The following is a 14310-nucleotide window of genomic DNA, read 5'->3' as shown; positions in this document are numbered from 1 at the left end:
AATAAATTATTATTTATTCTTAATTTTTTAAACTTTTATTAAATATAATTATTAATTTCTATATTCATGAAATTTATAACTATTTAATATTAGATAATGTTATTCAATAAAAAAATTAAATTAAATTATTTAGTTAGATAATTTTATATCAAACTTTTATTATTTAATTAATTAAATTAATAAAAATAAATTATTCTTTATTCATAATTTTTTAAAATTTTATTAAATATAATTATCAATTTTTATATATATCTAATTAATATTAGTGTTGACGCCGTTTTTCGTCAACAGTGAATATAGAGCATGTAAGCAATAATTAGTTATGGCCAGAAAAATATAATAACACAAACAGGATTTTTTACGTGGTTCAGCAGTTAACTCTGCCTAGTCCACGATTCTTTGTTATTAGAACCTAAGATAATTTCTGGAAACTCTTCAAGAATGAATTCTCCAGAGTTTTCTCTCCATATTGCAAAATTTTCGTCCTTTTCACTGGTACAGGACTTCTCTATTTATAGAGGAAGTCTTAGGATACTTTCCCACACGTTTCTGGGAAGTTCCCTTTTACGTTAATAAACTTAATGGCTTTAACGCCTGTAACTCCTATATACAAGGAAACGTCCCCTGAAGACCAGGGGGCGTGTAACCGACTAATAAATATCCCTTTATTATAGGGAAGTTACAACAACAATACTTCTTGAATGCATGGACTGGGTCCCTTCAAGTGATCTATTAAGCGTCTCGAGATCAGCGACGGGCATCATGCTTGTCTAAGTCTCTGAATGAAGAATGAGTTGCCTTGTTTTCTCAAGATCAACTCGGAAAGGGTGAATATCACCGAGGCTGCCTTTCCCCGAGCTCACACTTATGCCCAAGCTCGGGCCAATTGATCCGAGGTCACCCCCGAAAACGGACGCCTTCCGATGTCATTCTTTCGAGCTTATGAGAACTTCGAGGTTACCTATCTTCGAGGTTTCCACCATTGTGAAGACTCGGTGCCTAGGCTGCAAATACATATTCTAAATATTGTGAGCTTACACCTGACGAATCCAGCTTTCGAGATCACAATTCTCAGAGCTCGAAATCTGGGTGTAACAATTAGATAATATTATTCAACAAACAAATTAAATTAAATTATTTAATTAGATTATATTATATCATACTTTTATTATTTAATTAATTAAACTAATTAAAAATAATTAAAAATACACTTTTTGTTTATTCATAATTAAAAGAGTCATTGCCATATATAAACAATAAAATACTGAAATGGAAAAATGGGCTGCATATATGATATAAAAATAATGGCGAACATATATGATATAAAAAGTTAACAACATATATAAATAAATAAAAAGATAGCAGTAGCAGCTCATATAGCAGTACCTGTTTGTGACCATAAAAAATTGGCAAGCATATATGATATAACAACATAAACTAATTCCATATTGAAGTTGATTGTGTACGTTATAACTAAAACCAAATTTAAACAAATATAGCAGTACCTGTTTGTGGCTGGCACAGCCGTGTATAGCGACCAAAGAGAGAGAGTGGTGGAGAGAGTGGTTCGACGAAGTTCTAGACCAAAAGAAAAAAAATTGATTACTTATAACACAGAAAATTAAAGAAAAAAAAAACAAAATGAAATAACTACAATAAGTTTTTGATACTTACACTTGCGAAGAGGTGGTACCTGTTTGTGGCTGGCACAGCCGTGTGTGGCCAAATGATGGAAACGACCAAAGAGAGAGAGACTGGTTCGACGGGTTCTAGACCAAAAGAAAAAAAATTGGTTACATATAACACAGAAAATTAAAGAAAAAAAACAAAATTAAATAACTATAATAAAATTTGGATACTTGCACTTGCTGCTTCTCTGTGTACCAAAGGGAAGGGAATGGTGCGAATGGCATTCAGAGAAGACGAAGAAATCGGAGAAGAAGAAAGGAGAACAGACGCGAAGAGGGGGTGCCAATTTGATGTGTATTCATAAGCATTAGCGGCGGGACCCGCCACTATTAGTTTCTCCTGCGGCCATTAATATTACTAGCGGCGGGTAGCCCGCCTCTAATAAAAGGTGATTACCCACCGCTGATACTATTAGCGGCGGATAGTCCGCCTCTAATATAGGTGATTATCCGCCGCTAATAAATTTGAAAAAACTGTTCCCGGGCATTTATTTTGGAATATTAGCAGCGGAGTCTCCGTTGCTACTAGTGGGACAGTCCGCCGCTAATATATTTCTTAATATTTTTTTAAATACTCGTTTCTTAATATTTCTTATTACTTCGCTAATGGGCTTTATTCTTACAGTGTAAAATCAACCAAGTTTCTTTTTTTTGGATATTATTCATTCATATGATTTACATTCTTCAAGCATGCAATCTCCTCTTTTCTAACTTTTCTAACTGTTCCTTGCTTGTCTTTCTTGTGCTATACGACACACCATTTTGGGCATGCTAAAATCATGCACAATAGTAAATTAATTAATATTTCCACTACATATATAAGCTGTCTATCGAAAAATTTAAAGCAATCTCATGACAACAAAAATGAAATTGATTATTAGTTGTTCCAAATGCGAAAGTAGCCACACAATAAGTAGTATAGATTTCCATTCCTTCCCATGAATTGTTTTGTACTTATTGCCTTTAAATTAACAACGGCAATATAGATGCAACTGTTTCAGCCACATACTTTGGCTTGCCATAAGTAACGTTTTTGTGTATTTTATAAATATATAAGACCACTGATAATTTAAAAGTAAACAAAAGCATTAATATTAGCAGCCCATAACTTTGGTGGGTTGGAGCAAAGGATTATCAGTCACAGTTCCATCATTTCCTGCAAGAGCTCTGTACTTGTCCCTTCGAGTAAAACTAGTGCACTCATAAGAAAGAGTAGAAGCAATGACTCTCTGTATGTAATTGGCTACCTCATGACTTGACTTTCCTGAGCTACAAGTCAACTCTTGTGGCAACTTATTTAAGAAGGTCACTTCATAAGCCGGGCTCGGGTTCATGAAGAAGTAAAATGGGTCCATACCTTTCCATCCCCGAGCTGTGGTCCCATGAAACATGCTCATCCGGTTCACCATTGCCACCGGAACAAGCTGGTCGGTCAACTCGGCAAAAAGCGCTGAGAATCTGAGAAGGAATGGCTCACGACATGTAGTTCCCTCTGGGCAAAGTGTCAAGTCGCCTTTTTGGAGGAGTTTCTTGATCATTGAAGCGTCTGTAATTCGGTCTCGGGTTAGACGGATGGTTTTGATGGGTGAGATGATCTCCGACAGCCGTGAGACGGAGTATACCACAGCGGGGATTGGCCTGCCCAAGGCTGTGGAGAGGAATATTGGGTCCAAGAGGGTTCTGTGTGAGCAGATGAAGAGGACGCCAGATTCCCCGCTGCTGGAGGATTTGTTAACTGGCGGAGGAGGAGTGCCCTTCACCGTGACGCGGACGCCGAGGGCCCAAAAAGCATAGTAGACAAGGTGCATGGGGAGGAGGGAACCAGCAGTGATTCGCAAGCAGGCTAGGAGAAAGCCTATAGGGATCCATAGGACTATCAAGAGAGCCACAAGTGGCGTTGGCTTGCAAGCAAGTCGGCCGTCATGGAAGATGACCGGTTTGGGGAGCTTTTCGCTTTTCACGGCTTTCACATCTCGCTTGGCTGCCACCATGTAACCCTCCTGCAAGTTTCTACGTGTCAACGATAGTTTATATAGGAGAAATCTATACTATTTTATATTTATAATATATAAAATAAGCTATAACCTATTGGGTAAAAAAATTATTAGGGTTGTAAACATTGTAAAAAATACACATGTTACATGCTTTTACTGATAAAGAGATAATAAAAATCAGATAAAACAACTAGTGATACTTATTATTCATCAATAAAATTATATCTTATAATTTATTAACAATAGTTTATATTACTTATTAAATTAAAATATAGGAGATCCAATATTGGATTACATCAATAACCCTATACTACCTCATTTTAGTACTCTTTAAGTTATACTCAAAATTAAAATATCTCATTAAAAAAGTGGATGAGTAAATACTTTTAAATACATTATTTTATTTTTACTTTAAATTTTAATTAATTTTAAATATCATTCATTTTTTTTTAAGAAGAATATCATTCAATAATTTGATTGATGTGTGTAACGTTACAAATAAAAAATACTTTGAAGTTAATTTAATGTTAAAATGAAAATAATTTCACATAATTTTAATATTTATATGGATAGAGACTATCGATATATTAATAGTCAAATTTAAAAATTTGAGAATTCATGTTATAACATTTGGGTTCAACAATAATTTTGATTATAGTTTATCAAAGATATTTACTTTCAAAACTTCCAAAGATATTTATCAAAGATGTTGGCTTATGGAATAAGTGTGCCATGGGGAAATATGTTTGGGCCATTGCCAACAAGAAAGATAACTTGTGGGTGAAGTAAATTCATACACTTTACATAAAACAAGAAAATTGGTAGGATTATAAAGCTCCTTGCACTAGTAGTTAGTATTGGAAGCAACTAGTTAAAGTCGAGGATGATTTAAAGGAAATTTATCAAGATAATGTTCCCAGATGGCCTCATTGGCCTCATTACAGTGTTGCTAAAATGTATAACCTGTTGAAGAACAAAGCTGAGACCAAATGGAAATATGCTTCTATTTGGGATAGGATTGGTCTTCCAAAGCACAAGTGTATAGCTTGGTTGGTTTTAAAACAAAGGATGCCAACTAAAGATAGACTCTTTAGATTTGGAATAACTCAAGATACACTATGTGTCATCTGTGGTCAGTGCATTGAATGTCATAGACACTTATTCTTTGAGTGTAAGTTCAGTAAGAGATGTATGGGTACTATCTTGTCTTGGTTAGGGATAGGAACCCATCGTTATGAACAGGCTGGGTTGATGTATTGGATCAGGAGAAGTAAGCAATTTGTCTGCAGAAGAAGAGTTTATACTTGTTCGCTTAGTGCTTGTGTGTACCACATATGGAGAGCTAGGAACTCAACTTATTGGATGCATCAGGTGCCATTAGTGGGTAATGTAACTCAGATTATTAAACATGAAATTTGTAATAGATTTTGTATGTTGTTGGAAAAGAATCTAGGAAAGGAGGATGTCGTGTGGGTGAGGAAGTTACAATGTAATTAATAGTTGTTGGTTGTAGTGTTTTAGTGGTTTGAGTCTGTGTAATTGTTTGGTGATTGTAAGTTGTTGTGCATAATACAAGCTAGCTAATTTACCAAAAAAAAAAAACTTCCAAATAATTAATTTTGAATTAAAAAAAATATATATGTTCATCTATAATCTATCTATTTATAACTATTATATAAGAGTGGATATATTTATAAAAAAAAATGGTTAAATTATTTTGTTTTGTAGTAGCTAAGTTATTTTGTCATTGTAGTTATTTAAATGTGTACTTGTTTTTATTTTTAGTTAAGATTTAAAATGTTGATTTTTTTAGAATATGTTTTACTTTGTATTGTAGTAAATAATATTTTTATATATAAATATTTATTTTTTCTGTTTTATTGAAAAAAAATAGAGTTATTCCTATTGCTAAGATTTAAATAGCGGTTTTTTTTAAGTAAATTTAAAAAGTGTGTTAGTTTAGTAAGTTTGTTCAAATTATATTATTTTGCAGTGGAGAATATAGTTTAGTTATATATCTCTTTTTGATAATTTTTAATATTATTAATTACACTTGATGAACAAATTAATTAATTATGCAATTAATTATTATTATATACTCTATCATTCATGCTTTATCTTTATGTATTAATTGTCATTTTTCTATTTTACGTTCGCTCTATACTTTTAGTATGTATTCAAAGAGTTTTTTTTATAAATGCATTGGATTTTTTGTTGTTTTTATTTTTTTTAAAGTTTCAAATTTGAAAGTTAATTTTTTTGTTGTTGAAGTTATTAGATCATTTGATTTTAATAATTTTAATTATGTCTTTCATTTTTCTTTCAAGAATGTATTGTGCTAAAATGTAATATTTGCATCTACTTTAATATTTTATAATCTAATAAATCCAAATTATAAATATTTTTGAAAATAATTAATTTAATTTTAATATTGATAGATATTTAGTTAATTTAATTCTTTATTAATTCTATTATATGATTTTTTTTTTTTAGTTATTTTTAGTTTTCTTTAATTTTATATGTATGAAAAAAATATGTAACTTTTCTTTATTAAAATTAGATGATATTTTAATTAAAATTAAAGTTTAGATTTTAACTAAAAAAACTAATTTTCGTACGAGCACGTGCCCCACCTAGTAACAATAATCATTTGTTTGTGAAGTCGATTTGTATGGAAGTATAAAGTATATTACTTTAATTATAAGTTTTAATTTGAATTTATTTTTAATATAAACTTTTAAATTCTAAAATGTTATTTTTGGTAAATCTAGTGCTCAAAAACTGATGTTTATTTATTCAGAAATAGACAAAGACAAAATTTCAATATATTAGTGTAAGTCTTTATTTAACTGAGTTGACAACATTCTTTTACCTGCCAGATCAGATCAAAGTTATATATATATATATATAGCACGTTGCATATTTAATAAACTTCATTATGATTTGTTCAAAAAATCAGCTGTTTTAGAGTTGATTAATCATTTGTAGCCGACATGTAAATATTTGAAAACAAATAGGTTGAAAAGGGTGTTTCTAGTTTGTATCGAGTAATTGATCGATCAATTAATTATTTAACATACACACATAAATATTTATATATATATATAGAGGCGTATTCCTACCTTGCATAGGGACATGTAAGGAACATCAGTGAGTCGATCACCAAGCCCAACGTCCGGTCTACTAGTCTCGCCATCAAAAGCTCTCTTAAGAGCAGCAGCCTTGTTCTTCCCAACAAGTACTCCCGGCGGCCGAACAAACCCAGTAGCTCTTCCCTTATAACTCTCTATCTCAGTCCCCAAAACCAAGTCAGCTCCCAGGAATTCCTTCAAAAAAGCTTCCACCATAACCCTCGGATTCGCAGTTAAAACGCACCGTTTCCCACACGAAGAGAAAACTCTCCACGACTCCGGGTGAACATCCGACGCGTAAAACTTTGGCAGTACAGCTCTTCCTACCGACTCAATATCGGAGACTTTCATTCCTACGAAAGTCACGAATATGAGAACTTGGATTCCAGCCGATTCGGACACAAAGTAGTAGAGAAATCCAGCTAATGGCGCAGCCAAAAGCAAGGAGAGAAGCCTCAAAACTCCGCCCACTTCGAAAGCGATTAGAGCAAAATAAGGGAAAGAGCTTCGCCCTCTTAGTAATGTCCCGTCCATATCAGCTACCACCGTATGTTTTTCTCGCCCGGTTGATGAACATTTCTCTACGGTTGGGAACACAGCACTTAAAGAAGTAGTCATAGTAGCCATTCTTTCTTTTTTCTTTTTTCTTTTCTTTCAGCAAAAGGTGTTAGGATGGTAAGGTTATATAGAGGTGTAGTTGGAGAAAGACAAACGTTATATCTGGATGGTTGGTGTATATACTAAGAAGAAGTGGTTTGAAGAGGACAAAGAAAGTTTATAAGAACAATGAAGTGTTGCGCCGAGATTTCCAAAAAGGACTTTCGAGACAGAAATTTTTAAGATGGGAATATTCAAATTAGTATATACTCATTCTTGGTATTGTAGGAGTACTAATGTATAAGCGACTTTTTGGTGTCTTTGTATGTATCGATCCAATCGTCAACTCTTGTCTCTTCTACACTTATTGAGTTATGAAATTTTTTTATTAACAAGAAAAGTTATCCAATTAAATTCTTATTATTTCCAATAATCATATACTCTTTGCAAATTAAACATGTTTGGTACCCTGTACTCTGTAGAACACTAAGAGAATTGAATGAAAACACTTGTAAAGATGCCAAAAGAGAACATAGCATATATTGATTGAGATCTTTATTTATATGGTTATTGTTTGTTACAGAGGAAACAATTCTATTATAACAGAATTTATTACAATGATCAAGAAAGTAAACAGAAAACAATTAAGCCTTAAGTCAACTAACTAAATTGAATTTGTTGACTATCATCCCCCCTCAAACGAAAAGGGCACTACTACAACAAAAGTTTTTCTCTGCGATTTTTTTACTTAATACACTGCGGTTTTCGAGAGTACTGAAAAACGCAGTGTATTCGACCGCAGAGAAAAGTGGTATGCCAACCGCGGAGAAAGAACATCTTTCTCTGCGGTTGTAATTAGCCAACTGCAAAGAAAGATGTACTTTTCTCCGCGATTTTTTTAAAACAACCGCTGAGAAAGAAAGACTTTTCTCTGTGATTTTATTGAAAAAACCGCAGAGGAAAGTATTGTAATTTTTCAAAACTTTGACGAAGCATAGCTTTGTGCTCAGTTGTCCGGTTTTGGTGTTTTTTTTTTATACTTTGGTATTTTTTCGATATCTATCTAGCTGCATACAAAGAAAATCTGAAATCTTGAAAAAAAAAAAATTTGGTTTTGTCACCGAAAAATCTGAAGAAAAAAAATTCAGCAACCAAATTAATGATTTATGAAAAACCTTTCAAAATTTTGATTTCTATTTGTCTATTTCACACAAAATAAATTCTAAAAATAATGATGAAAAAAAAACAAAAAACTATACAAACAAAGATATATAGATCATTACCTATTTTGAAGCTCAAGAACACAATGTATGCCCAAAAATACAGTGAAAATGGACAATTTTTTGACCAAATCCTAACCATTTTTACTACCAAAAACCTTAAAATAGACAAATATCAAGCATCTACTTCAGTTTTTAACTAAGATTTAGCTAAAAATGATGAAAAAAAATAGTAAGATTAAGGTTGAAAGACATATCGCCGCTGTTGAAGAAGTTTTTCGCGAAATGAAGTAGGTTTACGAACCTTGTGGGGAAGAATGAGTTTATATATAGGTCTGGAACCTTTTCTCTACAGTTTTCTTAAGAAAACCTCAGAGAAAGAAAGACTTTTCTTTGCGGTTTTCTTAAAAAATCCGCAGAGAAAAGTATTGTAATTTTTTAAAACTTTTACCAAGCATAACTTTGTGCTCGATTGTCCGTTTTGATTGTTTTTTTTTAACTTTGATATTTTTTCGAGATCTATCCAAAGAAAAGACTATTTTCTTTTAATAGATCTCGAAAAAATATCAAAGTTAAAAAAAAAACAATCAAAACGGACAATCGAGCACAAAGTTATGCTTGGTAAAAGTTTTGAAAAATTACAATACTTTTCTCTGCTGTTTTTTCAATAAAACCGCAGGGAAAAGTCTTTATTTCTCCGCGGTTTTCTTAAAAAACCGCGGAGAAAAGTTGCACTCTGCGTTTTTTTTTTAAGAAAATCGCAGAGAAAAAGTTTTCACTTCCCACTTTTCCTATTTTACATTGCGTTTTTAAAAAAAACCGCAGTAACATAGTTCCTGAGTGTCCTTCAATCCTTTTCTCTGCGCTTTTTATTTTAGATTGAAAAAGAAGTGCAGAGAAACCCTATATTTGTAGTAGTGGGGGTAGACACCACTTTCAGTTTGTCCTTCAGGTACTGAAATCTGTCATTTGGCAGGGACTTTGTTAAGATATCAGCTACTTGATCAACAGAAGGCACATATCGCACAGAAAGTTCATTATTCAGAACTTGATCTCTTACAAAGTGTTGATCAATCTCTATATGTTTCAATTTGGCATGGAAAACAGGATTAGCTGCTAAGGCAACAACTCCTTAGTTATCAACCAGAATAATTGGAGTAGCTGCAAGTGTGACATGGAGTTCAGTTAATAAAGACATCAACCATTTAATTTCAGCGGTAGTATTGGCTAATGATCTGAACTTAGACTCTGTACTAGATCTAGCAACCACTTGTTGCTTCTTTGCAGACCAAGAGATTAGATTAGGACCTAAGAACACTGCATATCCGCCTGTTGAACGCCTGTCATCAATGAAACTTGCCCAATCTGCATCAGAGTATGCTTCAAGTGACATTCTAGGTGCAGGTCGTAGGATTAGTCCCTCTGATATAGTACCTTTCAAGTACCTGAGTAATCGCTTACAAGCTTCTCAGTGAACACTGGTAGGAGCATGAATAAACTGAGATAGTGTTAATAATGTAAGCAACATCAGGCCTGGTTAGTGTCAAATACTGTAATGCACCTATTGTACTTCTATATAGAGTCTTGTCTTCAAAAGGAGTACCTTCAGTGAGAGCAAGTTTGTGAGTATTGCTTGTGGGAGTAGGACAACTTTTGGCTCCATCTAAATGAACTCTCAGTAATAGATCAGTAATATACTTGCCTTGAGACAAATACATACCTTCAGTACATCTATGAATCTCAACCCCAAGAAAGTAATGGACCTGCCCCAAATCTTTAAGTGAAAAGGATGCATTCAAATCAGCTATAAGCTTCTAAATCAATACTGGATTAGGGCATGTAATCAAGATATCATCCACATAGACTAGAAGAATAACAAGGGTATCCAAGGATCCATGAACAAACAAAGAAGTATCGACTTTGGAAGCTGAAAATCCCCAGCTGAACAGTGTGTGTTTGAGCTTCTCATTCCAAGCTCGAGGTGCCTGTTTAAGACCATATATAGCTTTGTGTAGCCTACAAACATAAGAGGGTCTGTTTGGATCTTCAAAACCTTGCGGCTGAGACATATACACAGTCTCCTTTAAATTACCATTAAGGAAAGCATTTGAAACATCTAATTGTCGAACATCCCAATCAGATGAGACCGCCAAGGTGAGGACTGTTCTAACAGTGACTGGTTTCACTACAGGACTGAACGTGTCCTCATAGTCAATGCCTGGCTGTTGAAGGTACCTTTTCGCTACTAACTGTGATTTAAACTTGTCAAGAGAGCCATCTGCCTTTAGCTTCACTCTGTAGAACCACTTGTTGCCAATGAGATGCATATGAGGCTCATAAGGGACCAAGGAAGAAGTGCCTATCTTTATCAAAGCATCATATTCCTGTTTCATAGATGCATACCATGCTGGATTTTGAAGAGCAGATTTAGTGGTCTTCGGTTCACTAGGCAACAAGGACTCAGGAAGAGGATATTTAGTAGCCAAATATGCTTTGGGCTTGTAAATGCCCCTCTGAGAACGAGTAGTCATGGTGTGAGTCCTTTGCGGCAGAATAGGTACTGCAGAAACCAAAGGAAGTTCTTCAGAAGCAAGAGTTGATGTCGCTGAAACTGATGGAATGACAGAGACACCAAGCTCAAAAGATGGCAATGAGGGCTGCTCAGTTGATGCATTAGACATGCTAGTAGGTGAAGTAGCATCGCGGAAGGGTGAAGACTCAACAACACGATCATAATGTAGCTCAAGTGAAGCTACAACAACAACATTAGGCGTAGGCACAACATTAGAAATTGAAGTAACAACATTTGTATGAAACTGAGCAGTAGGAAAATGAGTATAAGTAGAGGGTACCTTGGATGACTTTGGAGCTTGAGATGCTGGAAAGTGATGTTCATTAAACACCACATGTCGAGCAATAAACAATCTGCCAGCTGCATTCTCACATAAGTATCACTTGTGCTTTGGAGAATAGCCCAAAAAGATACATTCTTTAGACCTATATTCTAGCTTGTAATGATTGTAAGGTCGAAGATATGGAAAACAGGCACATCCAAATGGTTTCACGACTGAATAATCAGGTGTTTCTTTGAACAAACTCTCATTTGGACTTATATCACCAAGCACAGGTGTTGGCATTCTACTAATGGAGTAAACGGCACAACTAAAGGCATGCCACCAGTAAGACATATCCAAACCAGAATGAGCTAGTAAGGTCAAACCAGTTTCTGTAACATGCCGATGCTTTCTCTCAGCTCGGCCATTCTGTTCATGCGTGTGAGGACATAGGTGTTGGAACTTGATGCCTTGATCACGTAGAAACCGCTCAAGAGGTCTATACTCACCTCCCCAATCAGCTTGCACACCCTTGATAGGTAAGCCAAACTATTTTTCCACCAAACTTTTAAATGGAATAAAAGTTTCAAAAGCTTGAGACTTAAGAGTTAGTGGAAATATCCAAGTGAATTGATTATATTAATCAATAAAATGAACATAATATTTGTAGTTATATTTGGACACAACATGAGATGGCCTCCATAAATCTGTGTGTATTAGTTCAAGAGGTTGAGTGGCCCTACTATGAGAAATGGGAAAAAGAAGTCTATGACTTTTGCCTTGCTGACATGCATTACAGAAATGGAGATGTTTTAGTGAATGAGAAATATTGGTCTGAGACAAAATCTTAGATAGTGTGGCAGGTTCCGGATGGCCAAGTTTACAATGCCAAAGGTTAATATCAGATGATTTGTTTGTGACAAACACAAAAGGAGATGATGAAACAGAATAAGTAGAAGATGAGTCTTTATTGATTTCAGATTCAGTACATGAAGAAACGGTGTTAACAGTTTGAGTACAAGTGTTTTTACTGAAAGGAGAATGATTACAATCTGTATTACAAGTAGAAACAGTAGAAGTAGCTAGGGGACACTGCAATGATGTATTTGAAAGACTCGTAGTATCATCTCCTAGGAGGTAGAGGCCATCTTTAAGTTTCCCTTTAAGCAAGACTGCACCGGTTTGCTTGTCCTTGACAAAACAACAAGATTTATGAAACTCCATAAAAACATCATTATCTTTAGTGAGTTTAGAGACACTAACAAGATTCTTGGTAATGGAAGGAACTTGTAAAACAGATTGCAACTGTAATGGATGTGAAGAGTGAGAGGAGATAGTAGCTTTACCAATATGAGAAATGACAAGCTTCTTACCATTTCCAACTGCCAAGGTCTCATGCCCAAAATATGGGGTAGCAGAATCAAGATTCTCCATATTAAAGGCCACGTGATTGGTGGCATCTGTATCAGCATACCAACCTGGATCATCACCAAAATCTGGAACAGATTGAGTTATATAGGCGTGAGGCTCATAGTCAAGCTCTTGTTCATTGAGTAAAGCTTGGGGTTGAGAAGAGGTTGCCTTCGGAGTGACCCAATTTTTGTCAAATCGGTAGTGACATATAGCAGCAGTGTGACCATATGTCATACAAACTTGACACAACGGGCAATTCGGGACATTAGGTGGTCTAAAATGTCCACGAGGAGGAAATCTTGAGGAATTTTCAGAGGAAGTACTTCTGCCAGAATTTTTGTAAGGACGAGAGTAGCCATTTCTTGAACCAAATGTCAAATTGGCAGACATTCGGGTTGAAAGATCGGACATAGAGCTATGGCGTTCCAGGCAAGTTTCATGAGACATAAGAGCTTGAACTTCTTCAACAGAGAGAATGTCACTGCGAGATGTAATACCAGAGACAACCGGATCAAACTCTGGTCCAAGACCATTGAGAAGTTGTAGCACCATATCAAAATCACTAATGGGATGACCAACAACTACCAAAGAATCACAAAGGGACTTGATCTTTTCCACATAATCAGAGATACAGAGAGAATCTTTCTGGATATTGGAGAGTTGGCCTTTTAGTTGAAGAAGGGGAGCTTTGGAGATACTAGAAAATTTTTGTTCAAGGGCCTGCCAGACAGAATGAGAGCTGGTATAATTGGCTACTGTGGCAAGACTTCCTTCAATCATCGAAGATCGAAGCCAAGAAAGTAAGAGTTGATCTTTTCGTTTCCATTGGGTGAAAGCAGGATTGGTGTCGCCATTGAGAAGCTTCGATGATGGTGTGACAGCACTGAACAAAAATTCATCTAAATCATGACCAATGACAGTTGGAACAACTTGTGATTTCCAAGCCAGAAAGTTAGCACGATCAAGTTTCAATGTGAGAGAGGAAGTAAGAGAGTTGGAAAATGGATTCCAAATAAAGAGGCTTTTATCTAGAAAAGATAAAGACGATTGTGACTCAGAGGATGAGCTCGAGCCATTCACTCCAAATATTGCGGCGACCACATATCCGATAGGCTTCAGAATGCCACAATTGTCAAAGTTTGATGGAGATGGAGATCCGTTAGACCACCTTGGGATTTATAATACCATGATGATGGCCCACAATGTTGGACTCGACCTAAGGTGCCTGTTATTCCCTTTAACTCTGATCAGGCCATCTAGGCAGTGGTTTAAGCAATACAAGAGGCATTCTATAAGTTCATGGAAAAAGTTTTCTTCTGAGTTCAAAAAAGCATTCAGGGCTTCCCAGACATCTTGGGTTAAGGCTGATTCATTAGCCAATGTAAAGCAGCAACCTGGCGAAACGTTAAAGGCATATCTAAGTAGATTTTCCA

At 35.0% G+C, this 14310-nt stretch overlaps 1 protein-coding gene across 1 annotated transcript; it reads right to left on the bottom strand.

Annotated features, from left to right (window-relative positions):
- Positions 1 to 2776: 2776 nt before the first annotated feature.
- LOC133821361 (glycerol-3-phosphate acyltransferase RAM2-like) lies at positions 2777 to 7431 on the bottom strand. The gene is made up of 2 exons (XM_062253706.1): positions 6805 to 7431; positions 2777 to 3688 (listed from the first exon to the last, which is right to left on the bottom strand). The coding sequence occupies exons 1-2, from the start codon at positions 7429 to 7431 to the stop codon at positions 2783 to 2785; spliced, it is 1533 nt and encodes a 510-aa protein (XP_062109690.1). The 3' UTR covers positions 2777 to 2782.
- Positions 7432 to 14310: the final 6879 nt, after the last annotated feature.

The sequence above is a fragment of the Humulus lupulus genome, chromosome 3 (genome assembly GCF_963169125.1).
Source record: "Humulus lupulus chromosome 3, drHumLupu1.1, whole genome shotgun sequence".
NCBI lineage: Eukaryota > Viridiplantae > Streptophyta > Magnoliopsida > Rosales > Cannabaceae > Humulus > Humulus lupulus.
Note: the sequence above shows the minus strand (reverse complement) of the source record. Positions and strands in the feature narration are given on the sequence as shown.